The 20,018-nt window shown below is 38.3% G+C and overlaps 1 protein-coding gene across 1 annotated transcript in view; it reads right to left on the reverse strand.

Moving 5' to 3' along the window:
• The window catches only part of SOHLH2 (spermatogenesis and oogenesis specific basic helix-loop-helix 2), a 65,537-nt gene that overhangs the window by 12,024 nt on the left and 33,495 nt on the right, over positions 1 to 20,018 (reverse strand). Inside the window, exons 6-9 of the mRNA XM_036744008.1 lie at positions 14,661 to 14,771; positions 12,039 to 12,186; positions 11,508 to 11,599; positions 10,436 to 10,563 (exon numbers count right to left, since the gene is read on the reverse strand). Of these exons, the coding sequence (XP_036599903.1) occupies positions 10,436 to 10,563; positions 11,508 to 11,599; positions 12,039 to 12,186; positions 14,661 to 14,771 (479 nt within the window). The remainder of the gene's footprint in view (positions 1 to 10,435; positions 10,564 to 11,507; positions 11,600 to 12,038; positions 12,187 to 14,660; positions 14,772 to 20,018) is intronic.

Raw genomic sequence — 20,018 nt, forward strand, 5'->3', positions numbered from 1 at the left:
AATAAGAAATCTTGGAATATGATATTTTAAAAGGCAAAATGAAAGAAATTACAACCAAGAGTAAATTATTCTCTAAGTTATAACCAAGTATAATTTTACAAAGCAAAAGCAGACTTTAAATAAAGACGTTTTAAGCATCATAGATGAAAGGGAAAGAACTAAATAGAATCTTTGAAACACAAACACAGGCAGCTAGCTAGCTGACACAGTGCATAGAACGCCAGGCCTAGAGTCAGAAAGATCTAAGCTCAAGTCTAGCCTCAGATACTTAGTAGCTGTGTGACCCTGGGCAAGTCACTTAACCTGTTTGCCTCGGTTTCCTCATCTGTAAATGGGGGTGACAACAACATCACCTGCCTCCCAGGATTGTCGTGAGGCTCAGAATACTGATAAAGTGCATAGCACAATGTTTGGCACACAGTAAATGTCATATAAATGTTGGTTACTATTATTACATGAAGCAAAACACGATGTAGTAGTAATGGAGGATTTCAATTATTCAAGCATCAGCAGCTCATAACTTCTTGATTTGCCTCGGTGATAATCTTTTAAAAGGTGGAGGAAGCAACAAAAAGAAGTTCCACTTCTGAACCTGATTCTCATTAACAGGAAGGAATGGGCTGATTAGGTGTAAATAACGGGAACCCTGGGGAGAAGCGACTTTCCTTAGAATTCATAATGGAAATGGAAAGGAAATCAGGCCATTGTTGGAAATGGACCCCAGATTTTGGGAAAGTAGATTTTATAGGTTTCAAAAGAAAGATAGGCAAGATCCTATGAACTAAGATGCTATTATGTAAGTTTGCACAGTAGGGATGGGAGATGCTTAAGAATGAAATTCTGAAGACACAAAGGAAACAATTTCAATGAGGAGAAAAGATGGCTGTTGTTTGAAAAGACTTATGAGGATGCAAAGGGAACTAACCAATCCATTCAGATTTTAAAAAGAAATGCATGGAAGCTAGGCTAGGTAACCAAAGATGAATATGAGTGAGCTATGTTCCTATTAAAATAGCAACAGGAATGCTAATAAAACGAAGGACAACAAAAAGGATTTTTGGTTTTTTTTTTAAGATAAAGAGACAGAAAAAATGTGGATCAAAGAACAAACAAGATGTAGAGTGGATAAAATAATTGACAGCACAGAGCTGCTCAATTTATATTCTGTTTCTGTTTTCTCTGTCAAGAATACTAATTCCTGCACCAGTGATGACAGAACAAACATGACTAACAGAGAGTTGATATCCAAGAAAAGGAGACAGTAAGAGAGCACCCAGCTCCTCCTGGTCCCGATGAACTACATCATCAAGCACTAAAAGAACTAGCTAATGTAACTGACTACTGAGTGACTATCAGTGATATTCGAGAGATCTTTAAAAAAAGAGGTACTGGAAGGTAAATGTTTTTCTGATTTTCAAAAAAAAAAAGGGGGGAGGAAGAGAAACAAGTCTGTAAAGTGTAGGTCAGTGAGAACGACTTCAATACGTGGGAAAATCTAGAATGGATCATTAAAGACTGATGAACACATGGAAAAGGAAGCTATGATTTCAAAGAGCCAACGCCGTTCCTTCAAAAATAGATCATACACAGTAACTTCATTTCCTTTTTTTGTAAAAAAATTACTGAACTCATAAATGAGAGAAATGTTGTGGACACAGTTTACGTTGATTTTAGCAAAGGTGTGTTTAAATATCTCATGTTAATCTTGGAGAGAAGAAGCAGAGATATTAATTAAAGGAGAATAAAACCAGATTGCTTCAGAACTTGTTGGATGGTTGATATCAAAGGTTAGTTGTTGATGGTTCAAAGTCAACTTGGCAGAAAATCTCTAGTGGAATACCCTCAAGGATCTGTTCTTGGCCCTGAGCTGTTTAACATTTTTATCAATGATGTGGATAAAGGCATGAATGGAATGCTCATCAAATTTACATATGACATGAATATGGGAGATTTAGCTAACATACTGGATAAAAGAGTTAGAATTTAAAAGCATTTTGACAAGCTAGACACTGGCCACTAAAGTACTGGAATGAACTTAATAAGATGAAATTCATTTTGGAAAAATACAAAGTCCTACTCTTGGGTACAGAAAAGCAACTGTATAAGTACAAGCTTGGTGAGTCACGGAGAGGTGGCAGTTATTCTGAAAAAGATCAGGGGTTTGCTTGCAAGCTTACTATGAGTCAGTAACATGATGTAGTAGCAAAACAATAAGCTGATGAAATTTGGGCTACATTAAGAGCCTCTAGGAATAGGGAGATAATAGGCCCATTGTACTCTGCCCTCATCACACCTCATCTGCAGTATTGTGCTCTATTCTGGGCGCAGGGATTTAAGAAGGCTACTGATAACCTAGAAAGTATCCGGAGGATGGCAATCATGTTGATGAACGGCCTTGAGTCCATTTCATATGAGTTTTGGTTGAGAGACCTGGGGCATGCTTGGCCGGAAGAATAGAAGACTCAGGAAGAACAAAAAAAGCTCTCTCTTCAAGTATTTGAAAGGCTGTCATGTGGAAGAAAGATTAGACATGTTCTGTCTGGTCCCACAGAATAGAACCAAGAGCCATAAGTGGAAGTTGTGATGAAGCCAAATTAGGCTTGGTGTCAATAAAAATTTTCCTAACAATTTAAGCAGTCCAAAAGTGGAATTAGTAACTTGAGGACAAATGTAGTGGTTGGTGAGTTCCCTGACCTTGGAGGTCTTCAAGAAGAAGCTGGATCATCAACTGTCAGGAATACTATAGTGGGAATTCCTTTCTTGGATGAGTTGGACTAGTAGGCTGCTGAAATGTCATCCAACTCTTGAATTCTGTACAATTCTTTTGCAATTCGGAACAACGTGAAAATATTTTTTTTGGACTAAAACAGAATGAAGTAAATAAAATCAGAAGAACATTGTATGTAATACAATACAGCGAAAGAAAATAACTTTCAAAGACTGAAAAATGGAATGATGCAATGACAAATCACTACTCTAGAAAACTCAGGATGAATGATACTTCCTACCTATTGACAGAAATAGACTAGTGGTGCAGTATGAGAGATACATTTTCATATACAACCAATGTATGGGTTTCATTTGCTTGACTATACTTATTTATTATAAGAGAAGACTTCTATGGGGAGGAGGGAGAGTTGTAGGGGAAAGTAGAGGAAAAAAATCTTTTTAAAAAAGCCTAAATGAAATATTTTTAAATACATAGAACTTTAGAGAAGGAAGTTCAGAAGAAGACACAGAGAAGTGGGAAAGTGTTGATTCTCTGAAACACTCAAACAGATCTATGTTTTCACCAATTATGACGCGTTTTCCAAAGATGCAGACTGTAACTTATCCATGCCTGCCTATACTATGTGGCTCTTGTTGATGTCCTCCCAAAAGGGGGGTTCTTAACCTTTTTGTACGTGTCATGGACCCCTTTGGAAGTCTGGTGAAACCTACAGATCACTTCTCAGAAAAAAAATGTTTGTTTTTTTAAATACACAAAGCAAAATGAAGAGGGTTTAAAGGAAAAAAATTACACTGAAACAGTTTATCGAAATTTTTTTCCAAAAGTTCAGGGAACCCAGGTTAAAAGCACCTATTTTAGAGGGTGAGTCCAGTATGCACAAAGCCTTCTTTGCTTTCTCCCAACACCACAAGGGTCCAAATAGAGCACTCTGGCTGTCTACCTGTTATCTCTATTTCTTGTCACATGACTAGCCCATTTCTTCCTGTCATAAAATTCCTTGATAGCATGCTTTACCAGAGTTCTCCTGGGTTTCACATCAGTTATATGGTATAGCTTGTTCACACCCACCATGCAACTCTCCAGTTCCCTCTGGCTGATGGTCATCAGGAGCATTCCATATTTCACGGCCATAGCAATATCAGGAAAATATCAGTACTGAAAAGATGAACCACTGAAAAGATGGTCCATGTTGGTCCTGCTGCATTAAATTTCACATATATTTAAAGAATAGCTGGCTGTATGCAACAGAAGCATACTATTTCATATGGAATCCCCCCTTTCTTGTTTTTCTTTTGTGTTTGGAAATATTTGTGTTTTCAAATGTTTTTAAACTTCACAATAAAAAATAAAATTTAAGAAAAAGTTTAGCTGTGAAGGGGAGGAGAGGAATGAAAGAGCTAGATGAGGAAAAAAGGAAAAGGCAAAGTTTCTTAAGCATCTGAAGAATAAATATGTTTGTAGATAGATGGCAAGGCACCCAAATAGCACTATGTTAACGGCTACAATAGGGTTCAGTTTTACTTATTTGTTCCCATTTAAAGTGTTTTAGAGATGGGAGAGACCTTAGAGGTTATCTAGTCCAATACCCTCACTTTACAAAATGGGAAATGACCGATAGCGACAGAACCAGGATAAGAGCCTTGATCACTAGATATAAACCAACACCTTTCAGAAACTCCATAATAACCAATATTATAACAGATGACGAAAAGAAATTAGATAGATTTTTATTCACAGGAATAATTTAAAGAGAGCCAAAAGGCAAAGAATGTACAAGAGAACCCTTCAAGGACCTTCTAATTATTTCCTAAATTATAATTCACTATTATCATTTTTATATATTAGTTATAGATAACAAAATTAGAGCACAAGAAGCTAAAGCTAAAGGGGTTGGCAGCAGAACCTTGTAACTCGAGTATCTATTAGAAAGGAAAATAAAGCAAGTGGGGTCAGCAGGCTTGGATTCAAATCATGCTTCTGATGTGGACCTCCCCTGTGACCTTGGGCAAGTCACTTTGGTATTTGGGCCTCAGTTTCCTCATCTCTCATGTGGAGGGCTGGACTACATGATTCTGAGGTTTCTTCTGTCTAGATTTATGATCTTATAATCCCTTGATCAAAAGAAAGAGGGCCTCATGGGTGAACAAAGGGCCATTCATAACTTCCCTTTCATGCCAAACTTTTCAACCCTATCTTCAACCACTCTACCATTTCTCAACACACAACTTCTGCAAACACTGCTACAGCTAGTCTTAATTCCTCTTTTTTCCTTCCCTACAACCCATTTCTAGTCAAGGTGGACTTTTTGCCATCCTTTTTTCTCTGGCTCTTGAAATCATAACAATTCTTTAAGCCCTGTTTTGTTGAATCTAAGCATCAATTTCCTCCATGAAACATTTTAGGACAATTCCTACTCACATTGGGCTGTCTTTTCTGCACTCATTATTATAATTACTATCATAACCTTGAACCTTAAGATGTACTATCATGTATTACTCTCCAGTTATCTAAGGTTTGTTCCCTTACAGCTGGCTAACCTCCCTGATTTAAGGTGGAGGTGACTTCTGTATCCCCCATAGAAAGATGCTGGGTACTTAGTAGATGCTCAGGAAGAAATTAAATTGCTTTTTCAATACATTATGTGGAAACAAATATTTTTTTTCCTAAGTTCTTCCTTTTACTAATAATTTGGCTTTTTGGATTTTGATTGTTTAAGGAAGAAAAAAGATATAACTGAGATCTGTAAGAGTTTTGTCTGGTCTGTTCTAACATTTCCTTTGGGAGATTATTCTAGAACATTTGTCAGTACTGAGTACTGTCAACTCTCTGAATACCTCAGGCTTAAACCTTTATCTATGGAAAGCAATTTTGAAGAATTGTTGTTACTTTAGATTTTGTGCAAGTACAGATATCTATATATAATGGGATAACTGGCCAGCGAGGCCTCATTACTAAGAGCATGTGCAATATCAGTCTGCTGTCAAAAAACTAGTATTTTTTTTTCCCCTCTCTTGTTTTAGATTATATTTGTGAGTCAGTTTTCTGGCATGCTTCCTTACAAGTCAGACCAGTCTCTTTGCTATAATTTTTGCTTATTTGAATGTTTTATGTACCAATATGTGTCGTATTACCGTACCTAGGATTAGTATTGCAGATAATATGAGAATTATGGATTTTATATCACTAAAATGCCGGTGCATAGCTCATAAATACTTTTTCTTTTAAATAGACTGAGACTGTTTGCCTTCTTATGAGGTACTTGTAAACTGCAGGTTCACAGGCTATGGTTTGACTTCTGGCCTAGAAACCCTGAATAACCAGAGCCAAGTACTTAATCCCTTTTGGGAGCCCCATACATGTTTGGGACTTACCTAACCGTGTTTGTCCTACTGTTAGATAAGTTTGGAATTCCATTTGGATATCCCATGAAATGGCTAGGATACACTGGGGAAATTCTGAGTGCCCTCTGTCTCTGGGGTAAATTTATCTGAACCTCTCTTGACCTCAAGATAGATTCTCTACGTATTTCAAGGTTCTCTGGAGAACGTTTTGGGGAGTGCCCTACGTTGTAGAAACCAAGAATTTTGCAGAATTAAACTCAGTCTGCGAGCGTGGATCCAGAGGAGGGGTAATATGAGGACTTGATGAAAGACGAATAGTGTCCTAATTCCTCCTGGACAAGTGCCAATTTGCTGTAGACCTTAGTCCCTGACTGAGCATGCTACACAAACACCAAGCCAAATTGGTTTGGTTTATTACCTGAGCATAAAGTGCAGTCAGCCCTACATCCCTAAACCCCATAGGTGGAATCCCACATATTCTAGGAATCTCTATAGGATATAAGTTTTTTTCCCTGGGATAATAAGCTAGATTTTCTTTGCCTTTTTCTTGTTTTATTGCCTTTGGGTTATGGAAGGCCATTTCCTATTCCAAGACAAGCTTTGATTTTGTACTAAGTAAGCTACTGATAAATACCGTAAAATATTCTTTATTGAATCTGTACAACTCTGTATATACTTGTCATTGTGACTATTACCTATACAAGTAGGATTATGTAAGAACTATGCCATATTGGCCGTTTTGAGACTCTTTCCTATATGGTCCAGGGGGAGTGAAAAAAAAATGTTTATGTCTCCATGGGACACCAGAGAACTAATCTGGATTTGGGATACGGACAACGTGTTTAAAATATATCCTTGGCTGATTTACCAAGAATGGCAACTTTTTTCTTCCATTGGAGCATTTTATTTGTATGTATGTTTTACACCCTTAGAAAAAGAATCCCAGGATTTTTCCTCCTGTGTGTTTTCATCTTGCTTCCTCATGGTCCATGATGCCAGCTGAGGTTGTAAGCACAATAAACCGAAACTGATGGGATGGTAGCAGATTATTCTGCCACTTTTCCAGATCTTTCAATTGAACATCAAATCTGAGGCTGATTACCCCATACTTGTTTAGTCTGCCCATCAGGTTCAAGACAATTTTTCCTGCTCTGTGATTATCAATGATCTCAAATTCGCCAATATAACCATGCTTCATCATCACAGTTAAGAACTGGACAATTACTTTAGAGCACGGCCTAATGAGAACCTGGAGTTTTCCTTGCTTTTCTGCATTGTTGATGCTTTTGAGAACATCTGCTGAGACATTCGTGTACACCATGGTGGCAGTGCTGCAAGATGGCAGAAAGAGCAAATGGCGAATTTTTAAATGGGGCAAAGAATATAATACAGGGACTGGACAATGAGGGCATAGTCCTCCAAGCAAATACACTATCTGCCCACTATCAACTTGCATGGAGGCATGCTGGGCCTATTTCCAAAAATGCATTATCGATGCAACTTTCCCTGGATTCAGAGTATGTGCATGCATACTGTTTCCTAGTGGCTTATTGTGCAGTTACAGAAAACCTTCTGATTAGCTGCTGGGGCAGAACTGATTGTGCACACGAAAGGCTTGAATGGACAAACTCTCTCTTCCTTGAAGGCTTTCCCGTGAGGAGGAAGAAAAAATATCGAAAGTCTTTGGATTGGAGAGAGGTAGTAGTAATGATGGCAATAAACTGCTGCAGCTAACTGCCTCTTCTCCCCACCTAGCCACATAATCATAGATATGTATTGCCACCCCTATTTCTCTCTCTGCAGTATTTATTCTTCCCTGATCCCAGGCAAATGAGTAGTGAGGATGAAATGTTATGACCTTGTAAGCTTCAAAAGGTCAGAGGAGCCACCACTGGTCTAGTCAGCAGAGTCCACTGCAGAGTATGCTATTAGTTGCAGCAGACAAATCTAGTGAGGAGCCAGTTCTGAGGAATGGCCTGTTTGACTCAGCTCAGCAGTGAATTGATCCTGTGGCAAGGGGCTGACATGTTTATCAGCCATGCCATATCCAGAACTGAACTTGGTGGAGAGAATACCTGGTAGTCACCACTTTGAGTCTATTCTTCCCAGGGGCCAACGTAGTAGAGGAGGAGAAAGGGTTCCCAGTCAGAGAGGTTTTGGTACTTTGGTTCCTGCTATATCTTTTCTGTAAATATTCCTTTGAAAAAACTAACTGATGTTAACTGGTTAAGTGACAACGAGGAGCTACTGACTGGTGACTGATACTAAAGAAACACGCTAGATGGGGAGTCACAAGCAAGAGAATTAGAGAAAGCTTTAACACGGCATGATTACCCCTAGAACCCTGAAGGGAAATGTATTGAGTGACGTTCTGGAGACCCAATACACAAGTACAAGTATAGATTGTGAGACCGAACCCCAGAGCACATGTTACATGTATATTACTATTTAACAAATATTTATCAAGCATCTATATGAAATGACATAAAGATTCATGGTATCAGAAGGCTTTGGTTTGAATTTTCCTTCTGTTACTTGTTACTTGTATAACCTTGAACAAATTATTTAGCCTCTCTGAGCCTCAGCAAAATGAAGGGGTCAGGCTAGAAGACCTCTAAAGTTCTTTCAATGCTAAAATCTTACGATTTTTGCACATAGTATTATGCTAAGCATTAAGGGAGATACTAAATATATGAAACAGTCCCTACTCTACAAGAACTTAAAATCTTGTGTAGTAGAAGACATACAAACATGAAAAACTATTACTATGTCTTAGAAAGAGGTTAGAAGGGGGCATAATTTTGGGAAGATAAAACTGACCTGATTAGAGAAGATATGATAGTATGCAAATAAGTGTGATATTTAGAATATAATCAAGAATCAACATATATGGTACAGAACTGGAAGACTATGGAGAGTTAGGAAGAAGATGCATCAGTGTGGCAGAAACATTAGTGAAGGTTTTGTGACGAAGGTGGTCCTTGAAATGGGTCTTGAAGGACTGATGAAATTTAGAAAATTAGAGAAATGGAGGTATTCCATGTGGGAAAACAGTATGAGCAAAAGCAAAAAAGAAACATTATGTGGTTTACATAAGAACAGTGAAGATAAAAATCATTTGACTGGAGAGGAAGGTATGTGTTGGGGAGTGGTAGGATTTTCTATATTAGCCAGCAAGCAGACTTAGGAAAGTAGGTAAAAGCAAAGCTGGTTTGTGAATGTGCTCTGTGTCATGGAATGCTTTATAAAAGGCTATTGACAGTGATTTCTCCCTAAGGAAACTTCTTCAGAAATTTAGCCAAGATTGGCTTAGGCTAATAGACACTCAGGAAAATGTTTGATAAGCCTGGTGACATAAGGGCATAAATTTTACCCCAACAGAATAAGACAGAAAAATGTTTCCTTTAATTCCTTTTCTGAAACTGAATTTTGTTATCCTGCAATAGATCTTTCTAGATGATTTCCCTGTTTCTAGTTTCTCCCTTTTCTAGTTAATTCTTCATATTTGTGCCAGGCTATTATTGAAACACTTTAATGTTAGTGCCTTCCCTTTATTATCTCCAATTTAACCTGCATAGATCTTATTTGATAGCTGTTTGTATGTTGCCTCCCCCTAACTTGAACGTTCCTTCCAAATCCTCAGATACTCTACGAATAATAAATACAGTCATTATCTTCCATCAAAATAAGCACTCTGGGTTTCATGACCAGCTTAACCACTGTTTCTTAAAACAGACCATTTAAATGCCAGAGGACTCTGATCTCTAGCTCCCACCCCAGGGTTATATTGTTCTAATTGGTAAAAGTATACCAACCATATCTAACCATCCCCAGTCCAACTGACTATGCTTTATAGTCATGTCCTATGCAGATACCCCCTTCTCCTACCTCAACTCCTCCCCATCCCCTGCAAACACACATACTTTCTACCTCTTGCTTTGGGAAACTAGAGTTAAGTAAAGTCAAAGTTAAGTTAAAGACCATCATTATTTTTGAAAAGAGTATATCAATTAATTTCCTTATGGTGCCACTCATCATTTCCACATTTCTCAGACCACAGCACATCTTTTGTAGCCACCATTTCTTATATATGTAGTCTTTACTTTTTAGAATATAATCTACAGAGAAGGCAGGTACCATATCTCTTTTGTCTGTATTCCTAAGGGTCAACATAGTATCTGACACATAATAAGTGCTTAATGAATGCTTTTCCATTAATTCCTTCAAACAGACAAAAAAAAACCAAACTGTAATTTTAAAATCAGTAATTCCCAGGACATACATATAAAAACAAGCTAAGTTGTATATCTAGTTACATACACTCTAGTACAAACTATTTGCAAGAACTTGAAGAGACATCGACCATCACCTTTCAGGGCTTCATCCAATGGGCACTCTGAAGCAGGAAGAGAGTATACATTCAAGCACTTATTAGCCAGGAGTCTGATCTCTTTCACAGGTGATGGCACACTTGTCACCACATTACTTTCCCTTAAAAGTAAAAGGGGGAGGAAAAGGGAAGAAACCTTAAATACTTTTTTATTTAAGAAAAATATCTTTATTAAACTCTATAGTTAGTTTTATCATGAAAGCAGTAAAAGTGAAATTTGCATTGTCACAAGGACTTGGGACTCGACTCTCAGAATTCTTCAGGTTGTTGTTCAACTCAACTTAAACCTCTACTGACTGCTTTTAAAGTACAAGGCAATTTAGTCTTACTTGTATATTCCAATAAATTTACACATCTAAGCAAACCCTTGCTGCGCCACTTCATACGCTAATAAGTATTCCTCGAATGTTTCTGCCTAGAAATTCCTCCCAGCTGGAAAGGAGTTGAACGTGACCCAAAGACTTGACCTAACTCAATTCATCATGGCGTTCACAATGTTCGTAATGCAGTGTCATCTGAAAGGACATTAGATTGCCATATTTCAAACTGCTTTTAGGGTCCCATTTTTAATGTTTTGGGTTACAATAAAAGGAATACTAAGGGATACTGTGTTGATCTAAAATTGTTGCATGCCTTTATTATTTCACATAAATACACATTGCAAGGACCAAAATAACAAAAATTCCCCATCTATTAACAAAAGAAAAAAAGTCCCTTTTCTTAATAAATCATCAAACTGTGGGAAGGCTTAACACAGGGGTGGGGAACCTGAGGCCTCAAGGCTGCACGTGGTCCTCTAGGTCTTCAAGTGCAGCCCTGTGACTGAATCCAAGTTTGAATTCAATCAAAGATACTATGTTGAAAAGAGATACGGTACCAAGTTTGGATTCAGTCAAAGGGCTGTGCCTGAGGACCTAAGAGGGCCATGTGTGGTCTTGAGGCCACAAGTTCCCCAACATAGTAGCTCGCTACTTTGCCTATGCCAAGAGTTGGAAGTTAATGGTAAACGCCTGAATTTCATAGGAACTCAAGGCTCATTTCCTACCTTTGTGTCCTGACAGTACTTGGAAGAAAGGGCTGGCTGGCTACCTGTTGCTTCTTGCAAAATCTTCTGTTGCTTTGAAGCACCTTTGTAATCTAAAAAAAAAAAGCAAGGGTAAATACAAATTTCCAGATAGCTAAACAGATTTTTTGGTGATTTTATTTTTTAGCCTCTCTATAAATGGTATTGTTTCCACTAAAGTCTTCTTTTGATTTCTCACTGTGATGTAGAAGTGACTCTTGGTTCTCTGGTAGGTCCAGCTATTCTGGGAAAGTTTTAAGTATGGTTCTGGCTGCCCATCTTATGTACTTATTATCAGAGGGCTAGGAGAACTAAAGCTTGGAAGTTCATCCCCACAAGGCTCATCACTAGGAAATTCAGTTTTCTATTTTGTTCATTGTTTTGCTTTAACTACAACAGTAAGTCATGGAGACCCTGTTGTGGCTGTGATTTCTAGTGGCAGAAGGACTACAAATAAAATCATGAATCCCTGAAGGTCTGGTATAAGCAGAATGCACAGAACTCAGAAAGTACCTGAATCATGATATTTGGAGGGATTCTCTCTCGGATACACTTCACGTAATCAACGGTTGCCTCGAGAATTGAAGCAGCATCATTCTTCCTCCCCTTTATGTACGGCAAGAGAGTTCGCAGCTGCTCACAGCAATCCTTGATTCGTTCTCTGCTCAAAAATACTGTCCATTAGGAACAAACCTAACCTTCCACTCCATTCTACACAAATAACCCAACCTTCTGCACCTAGGGGAGTCAATACTCCTTCTAATACAGGTGCATCAGGATAGAATCAGCACTTCACTGGGAGCCAACAGCTTTTATGGTCACTTCAAGTATATCTTTCCTGTGTTACTTCAAAAGGAGTACAGAAAGCTGGCTGTTTCAAGGATTAAACATTGGGGATTACAATATGACCCAGTGCTGCATCCTTGTGTAACCGGTGCTGGTTACAGTATGACCCATGCTGCATCCCTGCCGCTGCCTCACGGGGTCATGCAGCAGAGTCTGAATTTAGGGGAAAGGACTGCAACATGGCAGTATTATGTTCAGGTAGTCAGGGAGAAGACACTTCCCACCATGTCACTCTACAGAAGCTGAAAGAATTCTTCTCCTTCAAGGTGGATGAACAGACAGAAGCATGAATGGCAAATAATAATAGCAGTATGAATACCTTACATTTATACAGGACTTTTCAGGTTAAAAGTGCTTTCCTCACAACAACTCTGTGAAGCAGGTAATGCAACTATTATTATGCCCATCTTATAGATAAGAAAACTGAGGTTCAGAGAGGTTAAGAGAATTGCTCAAGGTCATACAATTATGCCTCAAAGCAGGACTGAAATTCAGTTCCGATTCCAAGTCCAACAATCTTCCCATTACACTCTATCTCCACATAAATTCCTGAATGGATGCAGGAGACCCAAGAACTTACCAATTAGTCCTTTGTATTACATCTAATTTACACATTATTTTTTAATATGCAGAAAACAAGAAGGCTGGTTCTTTTAGAGCAAATCATGCAAACTATGGGAGCCTACTGGCCTGATTTCTAATAGAAAGTAGGCTAAACTGGTAAGAATCTAGTGGAAGTTGTAAAGGAATCTATGCATCTTCAGAGGAGAAATTTTTATTCCTTCTACATGTCTCCCCAGCTCATAGCAAGGTAGGTGCTTGAGTGGTGCATGCTGATCAATGAAATGCAAGATCAAATTGAACAAAGAAAAAGTACTCCCTGCAATCAGATCTTAGTAAGAATGAGGAGGGTTATTGAAACTCTTTTGGAAGGTGGTGATGGTTGATCTTATAAGAAAGGTCACCACTAATAAATATGCACCAAGACTTCTATCAAGAAAAAAAAGTCTTCCTTCTTGTGTTTAGAAAAAATGTGTAACAAAAAAACAGTGCAGAAAAAAAGCATAAATGGATGTCTATCCTTCAAATCATAAATGTCAGCCTGATTCTGACCAAAATCAGACCAAGACTGAAGAAGAGTGTGTCTGTTTCCAATTCATTTCCAACAGAGAAAAATCCTAGGAGGCTGTTTAGATTCAAATCAGTTCACTGGGTCCTTCTTGGGCAGGTACAAATTTCCAGAAATAAATAATGCTTTGGAATTCAGATCACTTGGGATGGGAAGCTGGATGCTCATGATTCTTCTAGTACATCTTCTTTGAACGACTACAGCTTGGGATGTTAACCTCACTCTATTCTGATATGAATGGAACTTTGAAAAATATTACTTTGTTAATATAGTCCAATCCTTTTATTCTTGCTTTATCTATCTCTGCCATAAATTCTATAGACCCACTGACTCAAAAAACCCAATAAAACGGCCAGTAATAAATTAAATGTTGGTATTAATGTGAGATTTTAGTAATGAACATGTTACGTACCTCATCTCTGACTTCATGGCCCAGATATAATCTCATTTTCTACCAGAAGCCTTTCCTGACACACACCCTCCCCCCTTTAATCTTAGTGCCTGCCTTATGTGATTATCTCCAATTTACCTCGTACATATCTTTTTTGTAAATAATTATTTACATGCTGCGTCCCCCATTAAATTGTGTGCTCAAGAGTAGGTACTTAAGGCAAAAAAGCCTTTTTTTATATCCTTAGCACAATGCCTGGCATATATTAAAAACTTAAAAAATACTCCTTGCCCTGACTTGACATCTACAAGTATACACAAGATTTTTTTTTTACCAAGAATATTTCTAGGAGGTCAGAATTATAATTTTATCAATCCATCAATGCCCATCAATTTCATCTTGCCACTTTGGGAATGGGCAATTTTATTTTGTGGCAAGATAGGGTTAACTAAGTCTGGTTGTTTCCTCTGCAATTCCGTGGTGGGGAAGGAAGGGAAGAAGATGGAAAAGGCAGTTACAATTCCTTTACAATCTCACAAATCAGCAAACAGATTTCCTTGGAAACTCAGTATTTCTGGTCCTTAAAAGATGCCACTGATTGAACATGCTTTAGTCCATCAGATGTCAGGCCTCTATTCAGTAACCATAATGACTAGTTTTTACATTGACTTTTTCTTTTTACAGTACTATCAATTGAATTATGAACACCATAAATTTAAGTTTTCACTACAAAGGGGACAGTGGTACAAATAACTACATATAAATTCACCTTCTCAGCTTTTCTTTGCTTGAATGAAGAAGAGAAATCTTCTTATTTTTCCTGGAATCAGACAATGAAGTCTTTTGTTCAACTCCAGGATTGTCTCCTAATGAACTGAAACTAGAAACAAAAGAAAAACATACCATAAAGGGTCAAGGGCATAAGCAAAGAGCCTAGCAAACCAATATAATACCTAAAGGACACTGTTCATAGTATCTTCTTCAGTATTATAACTTTTGAATCACACAGTATTTATTCCAACCAGAACTTTTCTGCTTAAGCATTTCTGAAGTATTTACTACCACATTATAGTAGTTGAAACTCAATAAATATTGGTTTAATTAACTAAGCACTCTATTTTCCAAATTATTTTTCATTTATTTCCTCATTACTGCTTTTCATTGCTGTACAATAGCACATATTCTACCAGAAAGATAAAGCCACTGTGGGCAGGTGGGAAGGAGGAAAGGATAGCACATTATGTACTAAAAAGAAAAATAAACAGAAGGACAGAAATTATGCTATTTCCTGGTTTATTGCTAATCATTGGAAAATTCAGTATGTTTTCGACTTCCTTCATTCAATGTTTACTGCTCATCTACTGTTTGCACTACATACTCTTATGTACTTTGGGTGAATACAAAAGAAACAGAAATCGTGGTCTTCCCTCAAGAAATTTACAATCTAATTTGAATACCTTTGACTCAAGTCATACAACTTACTGTTTGAATGAACAGTTTACTAATTTTCATGTTAGTGTGAAATGTTCAGTAGAGATAACCTACAATATTAAAAAAGGAAGACAAACTTGCTCCCCAAAGGGAGCAAGAGGTTTTTACATACTAGCTACTTGATCAAAAAAAGCAGCAGCAAACAATGGTAGGTTAGTAAAAGATTCAATGCTTTCCAAGCTTTTTTCCCAATTTCTGATCACAAATAGTATCAGAAAGCTTATTTTTCTAATTCAGAAATTAAAACCTTGAAATGTGCCCATGAATGGGAAGCCTTTATATTACAAAGGCTGAGATACTCAGTCACCCCTTAGACTATCCTCACTGGCTTAGGGTAAAAGTACAGCCAACCCTAAAATCACTCAGTTGTCTCCCAAAAAATTTGAAGGCACTATTATCAATATTGTCAAAAATGTTTAAAAGTATGACTAACAAGTACAAACTGTGACTCATATATCACTTTATCTAATTAGAATACATGTAGTTGTATAGCTCTTCTTTAAAGGGTCTGTGGTTGGTCGTGATTCCATTTTATCTAACAGATATTCTTACATTGTATTTAGTCTTATGTTGTATTTAAAGAAATTCTTGGAAATTTAATATGAATAAAAGTATAAACCTATTAAACATTGTATAGAGGGTTGCTCATGAGGGTGTGTGTGTGTGTGTGTGTGTGTGTGTATCTGTGAAGTACTTTCTTTCCTTCAAGACTCAACTCAGGTTCTACTTCCTCTCTGATCATTCTGCCTAACAACTGAAAATTCAACTTCCCAAAATAACCACTGACAGGCTATATACTCTGTCAAATTCTGTACGTAGTCAGTAAAGACAGAGGACGTCCCTGAGAAAGCTATAGGCTGGTTAAAAAAAAAACCCACAATGGGGACCCAAGATGTCTTGAGGAATGGCAATAATGAGGGTGGTATAACAACATTCAGGCTGGGACATCCCAGGGGTCCAGGGGCTTCAAGGACCCTAACACTTTGAGTTCAGGTGCCATAGAAGGCCCTAAAGATCCAGTTTTCTGAACCACAAAGATCTAGGGGTAAATTCTCAGAACTAGAAGTCAGTGAAGAGACCCTGGTGACTCAGGGTAAGACAAAGCAGGACTAACCATTTCAGCCAAACGCACAGCAAGAATAGAGCCTGGCCCTGGAAAAGTCTTAACTCAGGAACAAAATCTCAAGAAATAAGTAAACCAAATGCAACAGCAAAGAATATAATAAAATACTGTTGATGTAGAGATCTATCTGCCTTAAAGAAGAAGAGAGTAAATATATAACAATTGAAAGCAATTGAATTAAAGGGGGGTGTAAGCAGAATGGCCTTTGTTTTCTTTGAATGACTCAGTTTATCTCATTGAGCCTTGCTGGGTTCTGGGCCCCAGGCCCAGAGCCCTGTTAGGTGTGGAACCTTGGTGGGGCCCAAGGTAGGGCTAACTCCGGGGAGGGCCTAGTTTACTTGTCTGGGACAGCAGAGGCTTTTAGACCAGGTGGGTTTAGATCCGCCTCTTTGGGACGATTCATGGGGCTGGCTGAGGAGAGGTGTTGACTCCAGAGCCATGCCCTACTGGGTGTTAACCTAACCTACATGGATGTGAACCTCCCAGGGTCCTAAGGGGAAGGGCCAACTCAAGAACCAATCGGCTCTGGTCATTCAGGTGATGCTTGATGATGTCAAAAACTCTATAAGAGGAGAGAAGACAGCTTGAAGATCCCTTCTCCATTGGAGCCAGAGACAGTTACAGCCAAAGTTGAAGCAGTAGCTGCAGGTAGCAGAGCTGACCCATGTGTAGACTAAGGAGTGCTGAGCAAGGACTTGAGGCCAGTGGGTAATCTTTTTACCGTAGAGGGGAAGCATGTATATGATTTTGCTTTATACCATCATGCTTCTCTGTGGCCTCCTGGTTTCTCTTGTGAGGGTGACTTATTGGGCCTGGAAGCTTTTGATCAAAATATCATAATGGAGATGCTGGTTCATGGGTCTGTTACTTTGGAGCTTAAATACATGCTTTAATTCTTCTGCCTCCTACCTAAAGAATTCCTTATATCCTGCAGTTCCGAACCTTTCAGACATATATATGATTCTCTTTGAAATCATAAATTCTGCCTTCATAATACAGGGGGAAATGGATTTCCCACAAGATTTACATGAGTTATCTAAAGGAAATGGAGCAAGACATCAAAAACGGAACAAAAGTTCTTGAAGAAAAAATTGGAGATGGCAGAGAGAAGCCAGGAAATTGCCTGAGCTCTCCCCAGTTTCCCCCAGAAACGTTAAATCAAGCCTCTAAATGGATATTGGTGTGACAGAATCTACAAAAAGATGGAATGAGACAATTTGCCAGCTTAAAATAAATTAGAGAGACTTCAGGAAAAATCTGTCTCACCTGGGTAAAAGAGGAGTACAGACCAGCACAGGGTGTCTGGGCAAACTGGAGTGGTGGCAGGGGGAGGGTTTTTGCCACAGCACAGATCAGCAGCCGAGGCCCCTTGGTCCTAGCTCAACAGGCTAGTGGCACAGCAGGCCAGCTATGAGGACTTCAGCTCCGGAGGAGAAGGCAAACTGCCAGGCCTCGAACCCTGGCACAACAGGCACAACTAGGCTGGGCCACCCCAGTGCAGTAGGCAAGCTGCAAGCACCAGAGGCCCTAGCGCAGAAAGCCAGTAACTAGGCCACTGGCCCCCAGCAAAAGAAGCTTGGGACTGTGCCCCTGTGCCCCAAGAGCAGAGCTCAATTTTAAAAGTCACAAAATAGGCTAAAAAATGAGCAAAAAACAGAAAAGAGCCCTAACCATAAAAGCTACTACAGCGATACGGAAGATCAAAACAAACTCAGAAGAGGACAACAATGTCGAAATGCCTACATGAGAAGCCTCAAAGGGGAGCATGAATTGGTCTCAAGCCCAAAAATCCTTCTTGGAAGAGCTCAAAGAGGATTTTAAAAATCAAATAAGAGAGGTAGAAGAAAAACTGGGAAAAGAAATGAGAGGTATGCAAGAGAGAGTCAATAGCTTGAAAATGGAAGTACAAAATTATTGATTGAAGGGCAGTTAGGGATACACATAGGTAGAAGGTATGGGTAGAAGTTGACTCTGATGTGATGATAAAAAAATTAAGGGGTTAAAAAAAGGAATATACTGGGAGAAGAGGAAAGGGAGAGGCAGAATAGGGTAAATTACAACAAATGAAGAGGTACAAAAGACCTATTCAGTAGAGGGAATTAAGGGAGAGGGGATGAGCATTGTTTGAACCTTACTTTCATCAGATTTGGTTCAAAGATGGAATAACATATGTACTCAGTTGGGTATAGAAATTTGTCTTATCCTATAAGGAAGAAGGAGGGGAAATGGTAACGAAAAGGGAGTGAGGCTAATAGACAGGAGGCTAACAGAGGGAGACAGTGGTCAGAAGCAAAACACTGGTGAAGAGGGAAAGGGTGAAAGGAGAGAGAAAAGTATAAACAGGGCAGAAAATAAGATTCCTCTGTATTTCTCTCCATCATAACTGTGAATATGAATGGGATGAACTCTCCCATAAAACAGAAGCAGATAACAGAGTGGATTAAAAATCATAACCCTACAATACAAGGTGTTCCTAAAGTCTGGACACATAGGGAAAAAGGCATATTTTCAAGAAATGAAATGAACGAAATTTTCAACATTTTATTTAATTGGAATATTAACAAAGAACATCTTCAATATGATTTCCATCATTTGTGATGCAAAAGTTGAAGCGCTTTGCAAGATTCACGTGAACTCAATGCAATAACTCCATGTTGCTGTCAATCTTAGCACATTCACTCTTTATGCATCCAATCAAGCATGTTGCATCTGTGATTTTCATTGAGGACACCTCCTTTAGTATACCCCAAAAAAGAAGTCAAGGGGGGCTAAGGTCTGTTAATATTACATTTCTTGAAACTATGCATTTTTTCCTATGTGTCCAGATTTTAGGGTTACCCTGTATGTTGTTTACAAGAAACACATTTGATGAAGATTGATACACAGAGAGTAAAGGTAACAGACTGGAGCAGAATATATTATGCTTCAGCTGAAGTAAAAAAAACAGGGGTAGCAATCCTGATTTCAGACAAAACAAAAGCAAAAATACATCCAATTAAGAGACAACAAAAGAAACTACATCTTGCTAAAAGGTACCACAGACAATGAAGTAATATCAACAAACATATATGTACCAAATGGTATAGCATCCAAATTCTTAGAGAAGTTAAGTGAGTTACAGGAAGAAATAGATAGGAAAGCTATACTAATGGGGGGCCTCAACCTACCCCTCTCAGAACTAGATAAATCTAACCACAAAATAAACAAGAAAGAAGGAGATGAACAGAATTTTAGAAAAGTTAGATATGATAGAAATCTGGAGAAAACTGAATGGGGATAGAAAAGATTATACCATTTTCTCAATGGTATATGGCACCTACACAAAAACTGACCATGTATTAGGGTATAAAAACCTTACAATCAAATGCAGAAAGGCAGAAATATTACATGTATCCTTTTCAGACCATGATACAGTAAAAATTGCATGTAATAAAGGGCCATGGAAAGATAGGCCAAAAATTAATTAGAAACTAATCTAATCCTAAAGAATGAGTGGATCAAGCAACAAATCAC

Source organism: Trichosurus vulpecula, chromosome 2, assembly GCF_011100635.1.
Source record: "Trichosurus vulpecula isolate mTriVul1 chromosome 2, mTriVul1.pri, whole genome shotgun sequence".
Lineage (NCBI taxonomy): Eukaryota > Metazoa > Chordata > Mammalia > Diprotodontia > Phalangeridae > Trichosurus > Trichosurus vulpecula.